A 25,141-nucleotide genomic window follows, 5' to 3' on the forward strand; every position below is an offset into this window, starting at 1 on the left:
GTACTGATATAACCTCCAGACATTACATCATATGTGACTGATATCAGCCCCTCTTATAACGTTCCAGTACTGATATAACCTCCAGACATTACACCATATGTGGCTGATATCAGCCCCTCTTATAACGCTCCAGTACTGATATAACCTCCAGACATTACACCATATGTGACTGATATCAGCCTCTCTTATAACGCTCCAGTACTGATATAACCTCCAGACATTGCACCATATGTGACTGATATCAGCCTCTTATAACGCTCCAGTACTGATATAACCTCCAGATGTTACACCATTTGTGACTGATATCAGCCCCTCTTATAACGCTCCAGTACTGATATAACTTCCAGACATTACATCATATGTGACTGATATCAGCCTCTTATAACGCTCCAGTACTGATATAACCCCCAGACATTACACCATATGTGACTGATATCAGCCTCTTATATCGCTCCAGTACTGATATAACCTCCAGACATTACACCATATGTGACTGATATCAGCCTCTTATAACGCTCCAGTACTGATATAACCTCCAGACATTACACCATATGTGACTGATATCAGCCCCTCTTATAACGCTCCAGTACTGATATAACCTCCAGACATTACATCATATGTGACTGATATCAGCCTCTTATAACGCTCCAGTACTGATATAACCTCCAGACATTACATCATATGTGACTGATATCAGCCCCTCTTATAACGCTCCAGTACTGATATAACCTCCAGACATTACATCATATGTGACTGATATCAGCTCCTCTTATAACGCTCCAGTACTGATATAACCTCCAGACATTACATCATATGTGACTGATATCAGCCTCTTATAACGCTCCAGTACTGATATAACCTCCAGACATTACATCATATGTGACTGATATCAGCCCCTCTTATAACGCTCCAGTACTGATATAACCTCCACACATTACACCATATGTGACTGATATCAGCCTCTTATAACGCTCCAGTACTGATATAACCTCCAGACATTACATCATATGTGACTGATATCAGCCCCTCTTATAACGCTCCAGTACTGATATAACCTCCAGACATTACACCATATGTGACTGATATCAGCCTCTTATAACGCTCCAGTACTGATATAACCTCCAGACATTACATCATATGTGACTGATATCAGCTTCTTATAACGCTCCAGTACTGATATAACCTCCAGACATTACACCATATGTGACTGATATCAGCCTCTTATAACGCTCCAGTACTGATATAACCTCCAGACATTACACCATATGTGACTGATATCAGCCTCTTATAACGCTCCAGTACTGATATAACCTCCAGACATTACATCATATGTGACTGATATCAGCCTCTTATAACGCTCCAGTACTGATATAACCTCCAGACATTACACCATATGTGACTGATATCAGCCTCTTATAACGCTCCAGTACTGATATAACCTCCAGACATTACACCATATGTGACTGATATCAGCCCCTCTTATAACGCTCCAGTACTGATATAACCTCCAGACATTACATCATATGTGACTGATATCAGCTCCTCTTATAACGCTCCAGTACTGATATAACCTCCAGACATTACACCATATGTGACTGATATCAGCCTCTTATAACGCTCCAGCACTGATATAACCTCCAGACATTACACCATATGTGACTGATATCAGCCTCTTATAACGCTCCAGTACTGATATAACCTCCAGACATTACATCATATGTGACTGATATCAGCCTCTTATAACGCTCCAGTACTCATATAACCTCCAGACATTACACCATATGTGACTGACATCAGCCTCTTATAACGCTCCAGTACTGATATAACCTCCAGACATTACACCATATGTGACTGATATCAGCCCCTCTTATAACGCTCCAGTACTGATATAACCTCCAGACATTACATCATATGTGACTGATATCAGCTCCTCTTATAACGCTCCAGTACTGATATAACCTCCAGACATTACACCATATGTGACTGATATCAGCCTCTTATAACGCTCCAGCACTGATATAACCTCCAGACATTACACCATATGTGACTGATATCAGCCTCTTATAACGCTCCAGCACTGATATAACCTCTAGACATTACACCATATGTGACTGATATCAGCCTCTTATAACGCTCCAGTACTGATATAACCTCCAGACATTACATCATATGTGACTGATATCAGCCTCTTATAACGCTCCAGCACTGATATAACCTCCAGACATTACACCATATGTGACTGATATCAGCCTCTTATATCGCTCCAGTACTGATATAACCTCCAGACATTACACCATATGTGACTGATATCAGCCTCTTATAATGCTCCAGTACTGATATAACCTCCAGACATTACACCATATGTGACTGATATCAGCCTCTTATAACGCTCCAGTACTGATATAACCTCCAGACATTACACCATATGTGACTGATATCAGCCTCTTATAACGCTCCAGTACTGATATAACCTCCAGACATTACACCATATGTGACTGATATCAGCCTCTTATAACGCTCCAGTACTGATATAACCTCCAGACATTACACCATATGTGACTGATATCAGCCTCTTATAATGCTCCAGCACTGATATAACCTCCAGACATTACACCATATGTGACTGATATCAGCCTCTTATAACGCTCCAGTACTGATATAACCTCCAGACATTACATCATATGTGACTGATATCAGCCTCTTATAACGCTCCAGTACTGATATAACCTCCAGACATTACATCATATGTGACTGATATCAGCCCCTCTTATAACGCTCCAGTACTGATATAACCTCCAGACATTACATCATATGTGACTGATATCAGCTCCTCTTATAACTCTCCAGTACTGATATAACCTCCAGACATTACACCATATGTGACTGATATCAGCCTCTTATAACGCTCCAGTACTGATATAACCTCCAGACATTACATCATATGTGACTGATATCAGCCTCTTATAACGCTCCAGTACTGATATAACCTCCAGACATTACATCATATGTGACTGATATCAGCCCCTCTTATAACGCTCCAGTACTGATATAACCTCCAGACATTACATCATATGTGACTGATATCAGCTCCTCTTATAACCCTCCAGTACTGATATAACCTCCAGACATTACACCATATGTGACTGATATCAGCCTCTTATAACGCTCCAGTACTGATATAACCTCCAGACATTACATCATATGTGACTGATATCAGCCTCTTATAATGCTCCAGTACTGATATAACCTCCAGACATTACACCATATGTGACTGATATCAGCCTCTTATAACGCTCCAGCACTGATATAACCTCCAGACATTACACCATATGTGACTGATATCAGCCTCTTATAACGCTCCAGTACTGATATAACCTCCAGACATTACATCATATGTGACTGATATAAGCCTCTTATAACGCTCCAGTACTGATATAACCTCCAGACATTACGCCATATGTGACTGACATCAGCCCCTCTTATAACGCTCCAGTACTGATATAACCCCCAGACATTACATCATATGTGATTGATTTCAGCCCCTCTTATAACGCTCCAGTACTGATATAACCTCCAGACATTACACCATATGTGACTGACATCAGCCCCTCTTATAACGCTCCAGTACTGATATAACCCCCAGACATTACATCATATGTGATTGATTTCAGCCCCTCTTATAACGCTCCAGTACTGATATAACCTCCAGACATTACACCATATGTGACTGACATCAGCCCCTCTTATAACGCTCCAGTACTGATATAACCTCCAGACATTACATCATATGTGACTGATATCAGCCCCTCTTATAACGCTCCAGTACTGATATAACCTCCAGACATTACACCATATGTGACTGATATCAGCCCCTCTTATAACGCTCCAGTACTGATATAACCCCCAGACATTACACCATATGTGACTGATATCAGCCTCTTATAACGCTCCAGTACTGATATATCCTCCATACATTACACCATATGTGACTGATATCAGCCTCTTCTAATGCTCCAGTACTGATATAACCTCCAGACATTACACCATATGTGACTGATATCAGCCTCTTATAACGCTCCAGTACTGATATAACCTCCAGACATTACACAATATGTGACTGATATCAGCCTCTTATAACGCTCCAGTACTGATATAACCTCCAGACATTACACCATATGTGACTGATATCAGCCCCTCTTATAACGCTCCAGTACTGATATAACCTCCAGACATTACACCATATGTGACTGATATCAGCCCCTCTTATAACGCTCCAGTACTGATATAACCCCCAGACATTACATCATATGTGACTGATATCAGCCTCTTATAATGCTCCAGTACTGATATAACCTCCAGACATTACACCATATGTGACTGATATCAGCCTCTTATAACGCTCCAGTACTGATATAACCTCCAGACATTACACCATATGTGACTGATATCAGCCTCTTATAACGCTCCAGTACTGATATAACCTCCAGACATTACACCATATGTGACTGATATCAGCCCCTCTTATAACGCTCCAGTACTGATATAACCTCCAGACATTACACCATATGTGACTGATATCAGCCTCTTATAACGCTCCAGTACTGATATAACCCCCAGACATTACATCATATGTGACTGATATCAGCCTCTTATAACGGTCCAGTACTGATATAACCTCCAGACATTACATCATATGTGACTGATATCAGCCTCTTATAACGCTCCAGTTCAGATATAACCTCCAGACATTACACCATATGTGACTGATATCAGCCTCTCATAACGCTCCAGTACTGATATAACCCCCAGACATTACACCATATGTGACTGATATCAGCCTCTTATAACGCTCCAGTACTGATATAACCTCCAGACATTACATCATATGTGACTGATATCAGCCCATCTTATAACGCTCCAGTACTGATATAACCTCCAGACATTACACCATATGTGACTGATATCAGCCTCTTATAACGCTCCAGTACTGATATAACCCCCAGACATTACATCTTATGTGACTGATATCAGCCTCTTATAACGGTCCAGTACTGATATAACCTCCAGACATTACACCATATGTGACTGATATCAGCCCCTCTTATAACGCTCCAGTACTGATATAACCTCCAGACATTACACCATATGTGACTGACATCAGCCCCTCTTATAACGGTCCAGTACTGATATAGCCTCCAGACATTACATCATATGTGACTGATATCAGCCTCTTATAACGCTCCAGTACTGATATAACCTCCAGGCATTACACCATATGTGACTGATATCAGCCCCTCTTATAACGCTCCAGTACTGATATAACCTCCAGACATTACATCATATGTGACTGATATCAGCCCCTCTTATAACGCTCCAGTACTGATATAACCTCCAGACATTACATCATATGTGACTGATATCAGCCCCTCCTATAACGCTCCAGTACTGATATAACCTCCAGACATTACATCATATGTGACTGATATCAGCCCCTCCTATAACGCTCCAGTACTGATATAACCTCCAGACATTACACCATATGTGACTGATATCAGCCCCTCTTATAACGCTCCAGTACTGATATAACCTCCAGACATTACACCATATGTGCCTGATATCCGCCGCTCTTATAACGCTCCAGTACTGATATAACCTCCAGACATTACATCATATGTGACTGATATCAGCCTCTTATAACGCTCCAGTACTGATATAACCCCCAGACATTACACCATATGTGATTGATATCAGCCTCTTATAACGCTCCAGTACTGATATATCCTCCATACATTACACCATATGTGACTGATATCAGCCTCTTCTAATGCTCCAGTACTGATATAACCTCCAGACATTACACCATATGTGACTGATATCAGCCTCTTATAACGCTCCAGTACTGATATAACCTCCAGACATTACACCATATGTGACTGATATCAGCCTCTTATAACGCTCCAGTACTGATATAACCTCCAGACATTACACCATATGTGACTGATATCAGCCCCTCTTATAACGCTCCAGTACTGATATAACCTCCAGACATTACACCATATGTGACTGATATCAGCCCCTCTTATAACGCTCCAGTACTGATATAACCCCCAGACATTACATCATATGTGACTGATATCAGCCTCTTATAATGCTCCAGTACTGATATAACCTCCAGACATTACACCATATGTGACTGATATCAGCCTCTTATAACGCTCCAGTACTGATATAACCTCCAGACATTACACCATATGTGACTGATATCAGCCTCTTATAACGCTCCAGTACTGATATAACCTCCAGACATTACACCATATGTGACTGATATCAGCCCCTCTTATAACGCTCCAGTACTGATATAACCTCCAGACATTACACCATATGTGACTGATATCAGCCTCTTATAACGGTCCAGTACTGATATAACCTCCAGACATTACATCATATGTGACTGATATCAGCCTCTTATAACGCTCCAGTTCAGATATAACCTCCAGACATTACACCATATGTGACTGATATCAGCCTCTTATAACGCTCCAGTACTGATATAACCCCCAGACATTACACCATATGTGACTGATATCAGCCTCTTATAACGCTCCAGTACTGATATAACCTCCAGACATTACATCATATGTGACTGATATCAGCCCATCTTATAACGCTCCAGTACTGATATAACCTCCAGACATTACACCATATGTGACTGATATCAGCCTCTTATAACGCTCCAGTACTGATATAACCCCCAGACATTACATCTTATGTGACTCATATCAGCCTCTTATAACGGTCCAGTACTGATATAACCTCCAGACATTACACCATATGTGACTGATATCAGCCCCTCTTATAACGCTCCAGTACTGATATAACCTCCAGACATTACACCATATGTGACTGACATCAGCCCCTCTTATAACGGTCCAGTACTGATATAGCCTCCAGACATTACATCATATGTGACTGATATCAGCCTCTTATAACGCTCCAGTACTGATATAACCTCCAGGCATTACACCATATGTGACTGATATCAGCCCCTCTTATAACGCTCCAGTACTGATATAACCTCCAGACATTACATCATATGTGACTGATATCAGCCCCTCTTATAACGCTCCAGTACTGATATAACCTCCAGACATTACATCATATGTGACTGATATCAGCCCCTCCTATAACGCTCCAGTACTGATATAACCTCCAGACATTACATCATATGTGACTGATATCAGCCCCTCCTATAACGCTCCAGTACTGATATAACCTCCAGACATTACACCATATGTGACTGATATCAGCCCCTCTTATAACGCTCCAGTACTGATATAACCTCCAGACATTACACCATATGTGACTGATATCCGCCGCTCTTATAACGCTCCAGTACTGATATAACCTCCAGACATTACATCATATGTGACTGATATCAGCCCCTCTTATAACGCTCCAGTACTGATATAACCTCCAGACATTACATCATATGTGACTGATATCAGCTCCTCTTATAACGCTCCAGTACTGATATAACCTCCAGACATTACACCATATGTGACTGATATCAGCCTCTTATAACGCTCCAGTACTGATATAACCTCCAGACATTACACCATATGTGACTGATACCAGCCCCTCTTATAACGCTCCAGTACTGATATAACCTCCAGACATTACACCATATGTGACAGATATCAGCCCCTCTTATAACGCTCCAGTACTGATATAACCTCCAGACATTACATCATATGTGACTGATATCAGCCCCTCTTATAACGCTCCAGTACTGATATAACCTCCAGACATTACACCATATGTGACTGATATCAGCCCCTCTTATAACACTCCAGTACTGATATAACCTCCAGACATTACACCATATGTGACTGATATCAGCCCCTCTTATAACGCTCCAGTACTGATATAACCTCCAGACATTACATCATATGTGACTGATATCAGCCTCTTATAACGCTCCAGTACTGATATAACCCCCAGACATTACACCATATGTGACTGATATCAGCCTCTTATAACGCTCCAGCACTGATATAACCTCCAGACATTACACCATATGTGACTGATATCAGCCTCTTATAACGCTCCAGTACTGATATAACCTCCAGACATTACATCATATGTGACTGATATCAGCCCCTCTTATAACGCTCCAGTACTGATATAACCTCCAGACATTACACCATATGTGACTGATATCAGCCTCTTATAACGCTCCAGTACTGATATAACCTCCAGACATTACACCATATGTGACTGATATCAGCCCCTCTTATAACGCTCCAGTACTGATATAACCTCCAGACATTACATCATATGTGACTGATATCAGTTCCTCTTATAACGCTCCAGTACTGATATAACCTCCAGACATTACACCATATGTGACTGATATCAGCCTCTTATAACGCTCCAGCACTGATATAACCTCCAGACATTACACCATATGTGACTGATATCAGCCCCTCTTATAGCGCTCCAGTACTGATATAACCTCCAGACATTACATCATATGTGACTGATATCAGCCTCTTATAACGCTCCAGTACTGATATAGCCTCCAGACATTACATCATATGTGACTGATATCAGCCTCTTATAACGCTCCAGTACTGATATAACCTCCAGGCATTACACCATATGTGACTGATATCAGCCTCTTATAACGCTCCAGTACTGATATAACCTCCAGGCATTACACCATATGTGACCGATGTCAGCCCCTCTTATAACGCTCCAGTACTGATATAACCTCCAGACATTACATCATATGTGACTGATATCAGCTCCTCTTATAACGCTCCAGTACTGATATAACCTCCAGACATTACACCATATTTGACTGATATCAGCCCCTCTTATAACGCTCCAGTACGGATATAACCTCCAGACATTACATCATATGTGACTGATATCAGCCCCTCTTATAACGCTCCAGTACTGATATAACCTCCAGACATTACACCATATTTGACTGATATCAGCCCCTCTTATAACGCTCCAGTACGGATATAACCTCCAGACATTACATCATATGTGACTGATATCAGCCCCTCTTATAACGCTCCAGTACTGATATAACCTCCAGACATTACACCATATTTGACTGATATCAGCCCCTCTTATAACGCTCCAGTACTGATATAACCTCCAGACATTACACCATATGTGACTGATATCAGCCCCTCTTATAACGCTCCAGTACTGATATAACCCCCAGACATTACACCATATGTGACTGATATCAGCCTCTTATAACGCTCCAGTACTGATATAACCTCCAGACATTACATCATATGTGACTGATATCAGCTCCTCTTATAACGCTCCAGTACTGATATAACCTCCAGACATTACACCATATGTGACTGATATCAGCCCCTCTTATAACGCTCCAGTACGGATATAACCTCCAGACATTGCACCATATGTGACTGATATCAGCCCCTCTTATAACGCTCCAGTACTGATATAACCTCCAGACATTACACCATATGTGACTGATATCAGCCTCTTATAACGCTCCAGCACTGATATAACCTCCAGACATTACATCATATGTGACTGATATCAGCCCCTCTTATAACGCTCCAGTACTGATATAACCTCCAGACATTACATCATATGTGACTGATATCAGCCCCTCTTATAACGCTCCAGTACTGATATAACCTCCAGACATTACATCATATGTGACTGATATCAGCCCCTCCTATAACGCTCCAGTACTGATATAACCTCCGGAGATATTATATACCGGCCGCCCCCATATTCCCGCAGTGTTCGGGTTCCTTTCCTCCCGGGAGGTTTCTGGTGTGTTGTGCAGTAATGTGATGACACGGGGTGATATTTAATGACAGTCTTATAATAGTCATTATCCTTATATCGCACTCTCGCCCGCACAGTCTCAGACTGTTATTACCGCGCTGGGTGGGATCTGTATTTTGGGAGTCAGCGCCGGCTGTAGTGAGCGGCTGAGATCAGGGGATCAGGTAAATGTGGTGTCAGATTGTTACATTGTATCCGGCTCCTTTCATCTTCGAGACGCTGTCATTACCTGTGGGCAGCTGTCTCGTCTGCCGTGTGGAGAGCTGTCATTACCTGTGGGGAGCTGTCTCGTCTGCGTGTGGGCAGCTGTCTCGTCTGCCGCTTCTCTTTCATCTCCTCTTTCCGCGCAGAGAGACAGTCTCACGTCTATGAAAGCCTTTCCTTCGTCAACATAACGTGCAAGAGACGGCCGAGCGGACGCAAGCCATCTGCCCCGGAGACGCTGGTGACCGCTCAGTTCGAGCAGGACGTGAACCTGAAGGAGGTGACAGGTTGGTTGGATCACGGCGCTGCTTTAGCTCTCGTGAGCCTGAAGGAGGTGACAGGTTGGTTGGATCACGGCGCTGCTTTAGCTCTCGTGAGCCTGAAGGAGGTGACAGGTTGGTTGGATCACGGCGCCGCTTTAGCTCTTGACGCTTTTTCTTTCCCGCTTCCGCGTCTTGATCACAAGTATCTCCTGTTTTGGATTCTGTGTTTGGAAATCTGTCTGGTGATGGTTCTCGGCACTAGACCCGGTGTTGGTACAACCCTTCACTGAATGTTTGGGGGGGGGGTGTTAATACTTATGCAGCACCCTTCTATTTCAGAAACCTGCAGTCTCAGCTGTGTGCGAGGAAAAGCTGAAAAAAGGCTACGCAAAACAATCCGGACCCTGCGGAAAGCGATCGGCAAGGACCACTTCCATGTCCGCCTGTCCGGGAAGGAGTTTGAGGTCTCTAAGAAGATTCCCCGATCGCCAGAAACCCAGGAGACGTGCGGCGCCGGGCAAATCCGCGTGGAAAATCGATGCGGTAAGGACGAGCGCACTGACATGTGGCAACAAACGGGGGGTCCGGCGCGTGCCGTGATGTGTACAAGTGTCCGTAATCGCCGTCGGCCGTGTCCAGTCACAGATCGCACATTTCTAAGTAACTGTGGGGGGATTGAGGTAAATCCCCCCCCGCCTCCTCCTATGCATTTAGTAGTGTGAGGGGGCGAAACTTTCGGAGGCATCTGGGGCTCATTCACTGTTACGCCACGCAGATCCCGCAGCGTTCTCGTACCCGGCGGCATTGGAGCGCGCGCCCCCCTGTCCAATCCTCCGAAACGGTTGAGGCTTGTAAACAACTCTTGTAATCCCCCCATTGTGGCTTCCCGTCACGGCATCCCCCGGCGTGTAAACATTCGCACGCGGTGATGCTCAGTGGATCTGACAGGCCTTCTGCAGGCTCTTTGTTCCCGAGAGGTAATTACAAGCCGATCGTGCAGCATGGCGTCCATAATCCGCCACGGATTGCAGCCCCTTATTGAGATAACATCTGACCCTCATCCCTAACACCTCCTTCGTCTCGCTCCTTCATCATCCGCAAAGAAAAAACGTCCTGAGACGCCGCCGAGAAACCTGAGATAAGTAAATAGTCTGGATAACGCTGAAGGCCGCGAGTCGCGGAGTCTGGCTCCATCCATCCACACTCACAGTAATGGACGGGCGGACACCCCCATAAAGATCTGTAGTGAGGGAGCCAGAGCACAGCGCCCCCAGTGGTTACAATGTGACATGCACAGAAGAGGTTATTCCCCCTTATATTGTCATTTTTACACATCATTGACAATCCCCCAAACAAGCAGGCGTCTGCGGCCCCCTCACCCTTCCCCCACCTCCTCCGGAGATTTCAGACACTATAATGAGGGCGGCCGCTCCTGGTATAAAAACACTTTACTGCGATAGCGCCCCCTCCTGGCAGAAGGCATCCCTCTCATCATGGATCTGATTAACAGCAGGGTCTCTAGTTATGGGGTGTCCTATAATCTGGAAAGACACGGAGTGCTTATCACAGTCTGCTGATCCGGCATCCCGGGGTCCGGTCGGCCGCACTTCTGGACTATCAGATGCTGCCTATAAATAACGCTGCACTGTATCTGGGGGTATTTCGGCTACCTGCGCTCTCTCCCCTCCACCTCCGGCCTCCCCGGCATAGCCACATTTTCCAGACATTTTTTGCATGGGGGGGTGTTAACACTTAATACCCCAGATAGAAGTCCTCAGCGGAGCCTGGGATGTGGATAGACAAAGTGTAAACTGCGCCCCACGCAGGACCCGATCTGCGGCTGCGGCAGGACGGAGCCCCTCTGACCTCGGCGCTGAGTTCACCTTCTGTGGGACCAATGGGGATTTTTTTCTGCGGCGTCAGATACTTAAAGGACACAATGTCTGAATGGCGGCGAGGTGCCTTTAAATGTCTTTGTGGCGGCTAATCCGGAGCGCCCCCTGCGGGGCCCCCATTTTACATCACAAAGACCCCAGAGTATTAAAAACCAGCTGTGCAGAGATCCCCGAATGGGCTTTTAATGGTCACTGGAGACTCACAAAAGACCCCACTATGAAAATGAAGTCTGCCAAAGCCAATCGCCCCCATTGTCCGAGGCCGAGGACGATGGGGATTTGAATTCTTGATTCTTTAGAGTCAATAGGGGACTGAAGTGCAGCACTGGAATAGGGGGCGTCCGCTGCCATCAAATAACATCAGGACCCTCTGATAAATACCGCCATATGCACAGCCGGACCCCAGGGTCAAGGAGTAGCGTTCAGTCTTGAGCTAGTTGCATAATTCCTGACGCCCCTTATTGTTTATATAGAGACGTCTAGTAAACGCAGAGTTAAAACGTATTCTTGGATTTCACAAGACTTTACGGGAATCCGGCGCTCGGGGCGATAACTGGATCCTGACAGCTGAGCCGCGGCAGATCCCAGAACCAGAGCCGTAAAGAGGCAGGATCCGCTCCAGACGCTCCACACCAGCCGAGGCCGAGATATCACCATAGAAGCCATGAAGTGCGGCCCTGTGCAGTCCTATGTAACACCCCAGATAACAGTGATAACTCTCTGAGTACAGATAATGTAGTAGATGTCACCTGCAGTCCTATGTAACACCACAGATAACACAGTGATCACTCTCTGGGCACAGATAATGTAGTAGATGTCACCTGCAGTCCTATGTAACACCACAGATAACACAGTGATAACTCCCTGAGTACAGATAATGTAGTAGATGTCACCTGCAGTCCTATGTAACACCACAGATAACACAGTGATATCTCTCTGAGTGCAGATAATGTAGCAGATGTCACCAGCAGTACTGTGTAACACCACAGATAACACAGTGATAACTCTCTGAGTACAGATAATGTAGCAGATGTCACCAGCAGTCCTATGTAACACCACAGATAACACAGTGATATCTCTCTGAGTACAGATAATGTAATAGATGTCACCTGCAGTCCTATGTAACACCACAGGTAACACAGTGATAACTCTCTGAGTACAGATAATGTAATAGATGTCACCTGCAGTCCTATGTAACACCACAGATAACACAGTGATAACTCTCTGAGTACAGATAATGTAGTAGATGTCACCTGCAGTCCTATGTAACACCACAGATAACACAGTGATAACTCTCTGAGTACAGATAATGTAGTAGATGTCACCTGCAGTCCTATGTAACACCACAGATAACACACTGATAACTCTCTCAGTACAGATAATGTAGTAGATGTCACCTGCAGTCCTATGTAACACCACAGATAACACAGTGATAACTCTCTGAGTACAGATAATGTAGTAGATGTCACCTGCAGTCCTATGTAACACCACAGGTAACACAGTGATCACTCTCTGAGTACAGATAATGTAGTAGATGTCACCTGCAGTCCTATGTAACACCACAGATAACACAGTGATAACTCTCTGATTACAGATAATGTAGTAGATGTCACCTGCAGTCCTATGTAACACCACAGGTAACACAGTGATCACTCTCTGAGTACAGATAATGTAGTAGATGTCACCTACAGTCCTATGTAACACCACAGATAACACAGTGATAACTCTCTCAGTACAGATAATGTAGTAGATGTCACCTGCAGTCCTATGTAACACCACAGATAACACAGTGATCACTCTCTGGGCACAGATAATGTAGTAGATGTCACCTGCAGTCCTATGTAACACCACAGATAACACAGTGATAACTCCCTGAGTACAGATAATGTAGTAGATGTCACCTGCAGTCCTATGTAACACCACAGATAACACAGTGATATCTCTCTGAGTGCAGATAATGTAGCAGATGTCACCAGCAGTCCTGTGTAACACCACAGATAACACAGTGATAACTCTCTGAGTACAGATAATGTAGCAGATGTCACCAGCAGTCCTATGTAACACCACAGATAACACAGTGATAGCTCTCTGAGTACAGATAATGTAGTAGATGTCATCTGCAGTCCTATGTAACACCACAGATAACACAGTGATAACTCTCTGAGTACAGATAATGTAGTAGATGTCACCTGCAGTCCTATGTAACACCACAGATAACACAGTGATAACTCTCTGAGTACAGATAATGTAGTAGATGTCACCTGCAGTCCTATGTAACACCACAGATAACACAGTGATAACTCCCTGAGTACAGATAATGTAGTAGATGTCACCTGCAGTCCTATGTAACACTACAGATAACACAGTGATACCTCTGAGTACAGATAATGTAGTAGATGTCACCTGCAGTCCTATGTAACACCACAGATAACACAGTGATAACTCTCTGAGTACAGATAATGTAGTAGATGTCACCTGCAGTCCTATGTAACACCACAGATAACACAGTGATAACCCTCTGAGTACAGATAATGTAGTAGATGTCACCTGCAGTCCTATGTAACACCACAGATAACACAGTGATAACTCTCTCAGTACAGATAATGTAGTAGATGTCACCTGCAGTCCTATGTAACACCACAGATAACACAGTGATCACTCTCTGAGCACAGATAATGTAGTAGATGTCACCTGCAGTCCTATGTAACACCAAAGATAACACAGTGATAACTCTCTGAGTACAGATAATGTAGTAGATGTCACCTGCAGTCCTATGTAACACCAAAGATAACACAGTGATCACTCTCTGAGTACAGATAATGTAGTAGATGTCACCTGCAGTCCTATGTAACACCACAGATAACACAGTGATAACTCTCTGAGTACAGATAATGTAGTAGATGTCACCTGCAGTCCTATGTAACACCACAGATAACACAGTGATAACTCCCTGAGTACAGATAATGTAGTAGATGTCACCTGCAGTCCTATGTAACACCACAGATAACACAGTGATCACTCTCTGAGTACAGATAATGTAGTAGATGTCACCTGCAGTCCTATGTAACACCACAGATAACACAGTGATAACTCTCTGAGTACAGATAATGTAGTAGATGTCACCTGCAGTCCCATGTAACATCACAGATAACACAGTGATAACCCTCTGAGTACAGATAATGTAGTAGATGTCACCTGCAGTCCTATGTAACACCACAGATAACACAGTGATCACTCTCTGAGTACAGATAATGTAGTAGATGTCACCTGCAGTCCTATGTAACAGCACATATAACACAGTGATAACTCTCTGAGTACAGATAATGTAGTAGATGTCACCTGCAGTCCTATGTAACACCACAGATAACACAGTGATAACTCTCTGAGTACAGATAATGTAGTAGACGTCACCTGCAGTCCTATGTAACACCACAGATAACACATTGATAAGTCTCTGAGTACAGATAATGTAGTAGATGTCACCTGCAGTCCTATGTAACACCACAGATAACACAGTGATAACTCTCTGAGTACAGATAATGTAGTAGATGTCACCTGCAGTCCTATGTAACACCACAGATAACACAGTGATAACTCTCTGAGCACAGATAATGTAGTAGATGTCACCTGCAGTCCTATGTAACACTACAGATAACGCAGTGATAACTCTCTGAGTACAGATAATGTAGTAGATGTCACCTGCAGTCCTATGTAACACTACAGATAACACAGTGATAGATCTCTGAGTACAGATAATGTAGTAGATGTCACCTGCAGTCCTATGTAACACCACAGATAACACAGTGATAACTCTCTGAGTACAGATAATGTAGTAGATGTCACCTGCAGTCCTATGTAACACCACAGATAACACAGTGATAACTCTCTGAGTACAGATAATGTAGTAGATGTCACCTGCAGTCCCATGTAACATCACAGATAACACAGTGATAACCCTCTGAGTACAGATAATGTAGTAGATGTCACCTGCAGTCCTATGTAACACCACAGATAACACAGTGATCACTCTCTGAGTACAGATAATGTAGTAGATGTCACCTGCAGTCCTATGTAACAGCACATATAACACAGTGATAACTCTCTGAGTACAGATAATGTAGTAGATGTCACCTGCAGTCCTATGTAACACCACAGATAACACAGTGATAACTCTCTGAGTACAGATAATGTAGTAGACGTCACCTGCAGTCCTATGTAACACCACAGATAACACATTGATAAGTCTCTGAGTACAGATAATGTAGTAGATGTCACCTGCAGTCCTATGTAACACCACAGATAACACAGTGATAACTCTCTGAGTACAGATAATGTAGTAGATGTCACCTGCAGTCCTATGTAACACTACAGATAACGCAGTGATAACTCTCTGAGTACAGATAATGTAGTAGATGTCACCTGCAGTCCTATGTAACACCACAGATAACACAGTGATAACTCTCTGAGTACAGATAATGTAGTAGATGTCACCTGCAGTCCTATGTAACACCACAGATAACACAGTGATAACTCTCTGAGCACAGATAATGTAGTAGATGTCACCTGCAGTCCTATGTAACACTACAGATAACGCAGTGATAACTCTCTGAGTACAGATAATGTAGTAGATGTCACCTGCAGTCCTATGTAACACTACAGATAACACAGTGATAGATCTCTGAGTACAGATAATGTAGTAGATGTCACCTGCAGTCCTATGTAACACCACAGATAACACAGTGATAACTCTCTGAGTACAGATAATGTAGTAGATGTCACCTGCAGTCCTATGTAACACCACAGATAACACAGTGATAACTCTCTGAGTACAGATAATGTAGTAGATGCCACCTGCAGTCCTATGTAACACCACAGATAACACAGTGATAACTCTCTGAGTACAGATAATGGAGTAGATGTCACCTGCAGTCCTATGTAACACCACAGATAACACAGTGATAACTCTCTGAGTACAGATAATGGAGTAGATGTCACCTGCAGTCCTATGTAACACCACAGATAACACAGTGATGACTCTCTGAGTACAGATAATGTAGTAGATGTCACCTGCAGTCCTATGTAACACCACAGATAACACAGTGATAACTCTCTGAGTACAGATAATGTAGTAGATGTCACCTGCAGTCTTATGTAACACCACAGATAACACAGTGATAACTCTCTGAGTACAGATAATGGAGTAGATGTCACCTGCAGTCCTATGTAACACTACAGATAACACAGTGATAACTCTCTGAGTACAGATAATGTAGTAGATGTCACCTGCAGTCTTATGTAACACCACAGATAACACAGTGATAACTCTCTGAGTACAGATAATGGAGTAGATGTCACCTGCAGTCCTATGTAACACTACAGATAACACAGTGATAACTCTGAGTACAGATAATGTAGTAGATGTCACCTGCAGTCCTATGTAACACCACAGATAACACAGTGATAACTCTCTGAGTACAGATAATGTAGTAGATGCCACCTGCAGTCCTATGTAACACCACAGATAACACAGTGATAACTCTCTGAGTACAGATAATGGAGTAGATGTCACCTGCAGTCCTATGTAACACCACAGATAACACAGTGATAACTCTCTGAGTACAGATAATGGAGTAGATGTCACCTGCAGTCCTATGTAACACCACAGATAACACAGTGATAACTCTCTGAGTACAGATAATGTAGTAGATGTCTCCTGCAGTCCCATGTAACACCACAGATAACACAGTGATAACTGAGTACAGATAATGTAGTAGATGTCACCTGCAGTCCTATGTAACACCACAGATAACACAGTGATATCTCTCTGAGTACAGATAATGAAGTAGATGTCACCTGCAGTCCTATGTAACACCACAGATAACACAGTGATCACTCTCTGAGTACAGATAATGAAGTATATGTCACCTGCAGTCCTATGTAACACCACAGATAACACAGTGATCACTCTCTGAGTACAGATAATGTAGTAGATGTCACCTGCAGTCCTATGTAACACCACAGATAACACAGTGATAACTCTCTGAGTACAGATAATGTAGTCGATGTCACCTGCAGTCCCATGTAACATCACAGATAACACAGTGATAACTCTCTGAGTACAGATAATGTAGTAGATGTCACCTGCAGTCCTATGTAACACCACAGATAACACAGTGATAACTCTCTGAGTACAGATAATGTAGTAGATGTCACCTGCAGTCCTATGTAACACCACAGATAACACAGTGATAACTCTCTGAGTACAGATAATGTAGTAGATGTCACCTGCAGTCCTATGTAACACCACAGATAACACAGTGATCACTCTCTGACTACAGATAATACAGCAGAACGATCAGTGTGTACAGCGGCCAAACTCTCCCCCAACAGATGATGTCGGGAGAAAGATGCCAGAGGTGTCTAATGGGAGCAGAGCAGTGTGGAGGGGGGTGGAGAGGAGTGTGATGGGGGCAGAGGATTCTGCAGCATGAGAGAGGGGTCTGGAGGGGAAGAGAAGAGGCTGGATGAGGATGGAAAGAGTCTGGATGGGAATAGAGGAGTCTGGAAAGGGACAGAGTGGCCTGGATGGAGATAGAGTAGGCTAGATGGGGAGGGAAGAGTCTGGATATGGACAGAGTGGTCTGGAGGGAGAGAGAGGAGTCAGGATGGGGAGGGAAGAGTCTGGATGGGGACAGAGTGGCCTGGATGGAGATAGAGTAGACTAGATGGGGAGGGAAGAGTCTGGATATGGACAGAGTGGTCTGGAGGGAGAGAGAGGAGTCAGGATGGGGAGGGAAGAGTCTGGATGGGGACAGAGTGGCCTGGATGGAGATAGAGTAGGCTAGATGGGGAGGGAAGAGTCTGGATATGGACAGAGTGGTCTGGAGGGAGAGAGAGGAGTCAGGATGGGGAGGGAAGAGTCTGGATGGGGACAGAGTGGTCTGGTTGGGAATAGAGGAGTCTGGTTGGGGACAGAGGAGTCTGGATGGGGACAGAGGAGTCTGTATTGGTATACTGGGATTGGAGATGGCAGAAATGTCTGGAGAGGAAGCAGAACCCTGGAGAGGGCAGAGGGTCCGGCAGCAGCGCACTCCCCTCCCTGAGCTGACTGCCATTGGAGGCGTATGGAGACCCTCACAGCACTTCTGACAGCCCCCCGACTGCTGAGGAGCGACCATCAAACATCATATGCACGACTCACTTAGAACTAGTTTCTCCCCATCATGTGAAGATTCTCGGATCTGCTGCTCCGCTCCCCGACTCTTCCCGGAGACTACATGGATATAAACGCTGCTACCTCCCTCCTCCTGCTCTGCATGTGTGTCAGTCTTCACTGCTGATCTGTTATTTTATTCATGCACCATGATGAACAGTGTTACAGACCTCTCTCACATAGGATAGTCCTCCAGAGCTGCGCTCACAATTCTGCTTTTGAAGCCAGTTGGGAGTCACAGCCTCTAACAGCTGAGCTCCTGTAACACTGGGGGTCTTACGAGTTGAATCCTTGACCCCAAAGTCTTCACAGGGGACGATTGAATTTCCCTCTATTGCTTTGCTTGACGCCCGGTCGGCGCCCCCCTCTGGCCGACATTAACCAGCGCAGTTTTCTCCTCTTTTTATCAGCTAGCTGCCGTGCCGGGACGTACTACGACGAGGACAAGGAGCAGTGCGTCTTATGTCCACACGGGACGTATCAGAGCGAGGACGGGCAGATAACGTGCGACATCTGCCCCGACAACCGAGACCACCCAAAGCACGCCGGCGCTCGAGACGTATCGGAGTGTGGAGGTAATGGAGGCAGGCTGGCCGGGGCGCAGCTCCACCGCCGGCATGGTGGGGGTTAAATCTCCAGGAATCTGATCTGAGTGTGGGTGAGATCTTCCACTCACATTATGCTGTGGATTTACACAGCTTTACAGTCACCCTTATCCTCCACTCACATCCAGAGCTGCACTGACAATTCTGCTGCTCTCCCGATTTCTAGGCTGCAAGGCCTGACATTTAGCGCCGCTGACCACCGCTCCTTATAGTATGTATCCCATGATGCCATTCAGCTGAGCGCAAAGCATTATGGGAGCCGAGGATAATCGTTCGGGTAAATTCACACACGGCAGATTTACGTTTCTGTCGCTTTTCTATTCCACCGCTGTATGTGAATATACTCCTAGCTGAGTGCACATGGTGCCAAGCTGCAGCCAGCTGCATGATTGCAGCTCTGGAGGTGACTAGAGGAAAAAGACTCTGTGTGTTGAAGTAACATAACCGGTCAGTGGAGTTTCCATTAAATGGGTCGGGGGGACGTGGAGTGGAAGGGGGGGACGAGGAGTGGAAGGGGGGGACGTGGAGTGGAAGGGGAGACGTGGGTGGAAGGGGGGGACGCGGAGTGGAAGGGGGGACGTGGGTGGAAGGGGGGGACGCGGAGTGGAAGGGGTGGAACGTGGAGTGGAAGGTGGGGGACGTGGAGTGGAAGGGGGGGAAGTGGAGTGGAAGGGGGGGACGCGGAGTGGAAGGGGTGGAACATGGAGTGGAAGGTGGGGGACGTGGAGTGGAAGGGGGGGAAGTGGAGTGGAAGGGGGGGACATGGAGTGGAAGGGGGGGACGTGGAGTGGAAGGGGGGGGGACGTGGAGTGGAAGGGGGGGACATGGAGTGGAAGGGGGGGGACGTGGAGTGGAAGGGGGGGGACATGGAGTGGAAGGGGGGGGACGTGGAGTGGAAGGGGGGGGCGCAGAGTGGAAGGGGGGGGACGCAGAGTGGAAGGGGGGGACGAGGAGTGGAAGGGGGGGACGAGGAGTGGAAGGGGGGGACGCGGAGTGGAAGGGGGGACGTTGGTGGAAGGGGGGGACGAGGAGTGGAAGGGGGGGACGCGGAGTGGAAGGGGGGACGTGGGTGGAAGGGGGGGACGCGGAGTGGAAGGGGGGACGTGGGTGGAAGGGGGGACGTGGGTGCAAGGGGGGGCGCAGAGTGGAAGGGGGGGGACATGGAGTGGAAGGGGGGGACGTGGAGTGGAAGGGGGGGGCGCAGAGTGGAAGGGGGGGACGTGGAGTGGAAGGGGGGGACGAGGAGTGGAAGGGGGGGACGTGGAGTGGAAGGGGAGACGTGGGTGGAAGGGGGGGACGCGGAGTGGAAGGGGGGACGTGGGTGGAAGGGGGGGACGCGGAGTGGAAGGGGTGGAACATGGAGTGGAAGGTGGGGGACGTGGAGTGGAAGGGGGGAAGTGGAGTGGAAGGGGGGGACACGGAGTGGAAGGGGGGACGCGGAGTGGAAGGGGGGACGTGGAGTGGAAGGGGGGACGTGGAGTGGAAGGGGGGGATGGAGTGGAAGGGGGGACGTGGAGTGGAAGGGGGGGAACGGAGTGGAAGGGGGGACGTGGAGTGGAAGGGGGGACGTGGAGTGGAAGGGGGGGACGCGGAGTGGAAGTGGGGACGCAGAGCGGAAGGGGGGGACGCGGAGTGGAAGGGGGGACGTTGAGTGGAAGGGGGGACGTGCAGTGGAAAGGGGGACGTGCAGTGGAAGGGGGGACGTGGGTGGAAGGGGGGGACGTGGAGTGGAAGGGGGGACACGGAGTGGAAGGGGGGGACGTGGAGTGGAAGGGGGGACGTGGGTGGAAGGGGGGGACGTGGAGTGGAAGGGGGGACACGGAGTGGAAGGAGAAGACGTGGAGTGGAAGGAGAAGATGTGGAGTGAAAGGGGGGGACACGGAGTGGAAGGGGGGGACGCGGAGTGGAAGGGGGGACGTGGGTGGAAGGGGGGGACGCGGAGTGGAAGGGGGGACGTGGGTGGAAGGGGGGGCGCGGAGTGGAAGGGGTGGAACGTGGAGTGGAAGGTGGGGGACGTGGAGTGGAAGGGGGGGAAGTGGAGTGGAAGGGGTGGAACGTGGAGTGGAAGGTGGGGGACGTGGAGTGGAAGGGGGGGAAGTGGAGTGGAAGGGGGGACGTGGGTGGAAGGGGGGGACGCGGAGTGGAAGGGGGGACGTGGGTGGAAGGGGGGGGCGCGGAGTGGAAGGGGTGGAACGTGGAGTGGAAGGTGGGGGACGTGGAGTGGAAGGGGGGGAAGTGGAGTGGAAGGGGGGGGACGTGGAGTGGAAGGGGTGCACAGAGGGATCCCTAAAGGAGCAAAGTAAAACTGAACACTGATTAGGGGTCCGGGCTGTAACCCTGGGGTCAGCGCTCCACCTGCAGTGTCCTGATAGCGGCATATCACGATATATTCTGCATTATCGTTAATGCGTCAGCTCGAGCTGAGCTACAATACAGAAATCGCCTGGGAGGGGCCGCGATACCCGGGCGATAGTGGCTGATATAATCCATTATTATTTTTGCTTTTCTTTTTTTTATTCTTCTATTTTTGTATAGATTTTTATTAAATTGCTGTTTTTATTTCATCGTGTTTTATTAAAACTGCAATAATGTGAAATTCCTCGTCCACCTCTGGGCTGATGAGCTGTGGCCGCCGGATTCCTCACTATGGGCAGCCGGAGACGGAGTCTTATCTCCAGAGTGGTGGAATGCCGCCATCTAGTGGCGCAATGTTATATCGCAGCCTGAACACTGTTGGCACATAATACCTTGTTATTGTAGGTGGAGTAGACCTTAGTTCACCTTAGCAAAGACGTTTCCTAAATCTAACAGCCATTATCTGACGAGTGCTAGGTTACAGTAAAGTCTACTCCATCTGTTTAATGTAACGCTATCCCTTCTCGTTATTCAGGTTTGTGTTCTCCGGGTGAATTCTCTTCAGATGGTTTTCGGCCTTGTGGTCCCTGTCCGCTAGGAACGTATCAGCCAGAATCCGGGCGCACGTCTTGTTTTGCCTGCGGTGGAGGACTTACAACTAAACACAACAGCGCCACGTCGTTCCTCCACTGCGAAACCAGAGGTGACTGTTCCCAAAAACTCAAGAAACTGGAGTGCAAAGGGTTAAATGCACAGGATTTATGTGTCCTCCCATTCACTCCACACATACCAGCAGAATAGTGAGTGCAGCTCTGGAGTATAATACAGGAGGTAACTCAGGATCAGTAATGTAATGTATGTACACAGTGACTGCACCAGCAGAATAGTGAGTGCAGCTCTGGAGTATAATACAGCAGGTAACTCAGGATCAGTAATGTAATGTATGTACACAGTGACTGTACCAACAGAATAGTGAGTGCAGCTCTGGAGTATAATACAGGAGGTAACTCAGGATCAGTAATGTAATGTATGTACACAGTGATTGCACCAGCAGAATAGTGAGTGCAGCTCTGGAGTATAATACAGGAGGTAACTCAGGATCAGTAATGTAATGTATGTACACAGTGACTGCACCAGCAGAATAGTGAGTGCAGCTCTGGAGTATAATACAGGAGGTAACTCAGGATCAGTAATGTAATGTATGTACACAGTGACTGCACCAGCAGAATAGTGAGTGCAGCTCTGGAGTATAATACAGGAGGTAACTCAGGATCAGTAATGTAATGTATGTACACAGTGACTGCACCAGCAGAATAGTGAGTGCAGCTCTGGAGTATAATACAGGATGTAGCTCAGGATCAGTAATGTAATGTATGTACACAGTGACTGCACCAGAAGAATAATGAGTGCAGCTCTGGAGTATAATACAGGATGTAACTCAGGATCAGTAATGTAATGTATGTACACAGTGACTGCACCAGCAGAATAATGAGTGCAGCTCTGGAGTATAATACAGGAGGTAACTCAGGATCAGTAATGTAATGTATGTACACAGTGACTGCACCAGCAGAATAATGAGTGCAGCTCTGGAGTATAATACAGGATGTAGTTCAGGATCAGTAATGTAATGTATGTACACAGTGACTGCACCAGCAGAATAATGAGTGCAGCTCTGGAGTATAATACAGGAGGTAACTCAGGATCAGTAATGTAATGTATGTACACAGTGACTGCACCAGCAGAATAGTGAGTGCAGCTCTGGAGTATAATACAGAATGTAACTCAGGATCAGTAATGTATGTACACAGTGACTGCACCAGCAGAATAGTGAGTGCAGCTCTGGAGTATAATACAGAATGTAACTCAGGATCAGTAATGTATGTACACAGTGACTGCACCAGCAGAATAGTGAGTGCAGCTCTGGAGTATAATACAGAATGTAACTCAGGATCAGTAATGTATGTACACAGTGACTGCACCAGCAGAATAGTGAGTGCAGCTCTGGAGTATAATACAGGAGGTAACTCAGGATCAGTAATGTAATGTATGTACACAGTGACTGCACCAGCAGAATAGTGAGTGCAGCTCTGGGGTATAATACAGGAGGTAACTCAGGATCAGTAATGTAATGTATGTACACAGTGACTGCACCAGCAGAATAGTGAGTGCAGCTCTGGAGTATAATACAGGAGGTAACTCAGGATCAGTAATGTAATGTATGTACACAGTGACTGCACCAGCAGAATAGTGAGTGCAGCTCTGGAGTATAATACAGGATGTAACTCCGGATCAGTAATGTAATGTATATACACAGTGACTGCACCAGCAGAATAGTGAGTGCAGCTCTGGAGTATAATACAGGATGTAACTCAGGATCAGTAATGTAATGTATGTACACTGTGACTGCACCAGCAGAATAGTGAGTGCAGCTCTGGAGTATAATACAGGAGGTAACTCAGGATCAGTAATGTAATGTATGTACACAGTGACTGCACCAGCAGAATAGTGAGTGCAGCTCTGGAGTATAATACAGGAGGTAACTCAGGATCAGTAATGTAATGTATGTACACAGTGACTGCACCAGCAGAATAGTGAGTGCTGCTCTGGAGTATAATACAGGATGTAACTCAGGATCAGTAATGTAATGTATGTACACAGTGACTGCACCAGCAGAATAGTGAGTGCAGCTCTGGAGTATAATACAGGAGGTAACTCAGGATCAGTAATGTAATGTATGTACACAGTGACTGCACCAGC

At 46.0% G+C, this 25,141-nt stretch overlaps 1 protein-coding gene across 5 annotated transcripts in view; it reads left to right on the forward strand.

The window, feature by feature from the left end:
- Window positions 1-25,141, forward strand: part of SCUBE2 (signal peptide, CUB domain and EGF like domain containing 2) — a 400,692-nt gene that overhangs the window by 128,714 nt on the left and 246,837 nt on the right. For 2 of the 5 annotated variants that reach the window (XM_073659017.1, XM_073659018.1), the window contains 4 exons: window positions 10,200-10,448; window positions 10,656-10,859; window positions 19,835-19,999; window positions 22,920-23,087. In XM_073659017.1, coding sequence (XP_073515118.1) covers window positions 10,200-10,448; window positions 10,656-10,859; window positions 19,835-19,999; window positions 22,920-23,087 — 786 coding nt within the window. The remainder of the gene's footprint in view (window positions 1-10,199; window positions 10,449-10,655; window positions 10,860-19,834; window positions 20,000-22,919; window positions 23,088-25,141) is intronic. The other 3 variants (XM_073659019.1, XM_073659020.1, XM_073659021.1) reach the window with 2 other exon arrangements.

Source organism: Phyllobates terribilis, unplaced genomic scaffold, assembly GCF_046119375.1.
Source record: "Phyllobates terribilis strain yellow unplaced genomic scaffold, ASM4611937v1 Scaffold_13__5_contigs__length_258822181, whole genome shotgun sequence".
NCBI classification, from domain to species: domain Eukaryota; kingdom Metazoa; phylum Chordata; class Amphibia; order Anura; family Dendrobatidae; genus Phyllobates; species Phyllobates terribilis.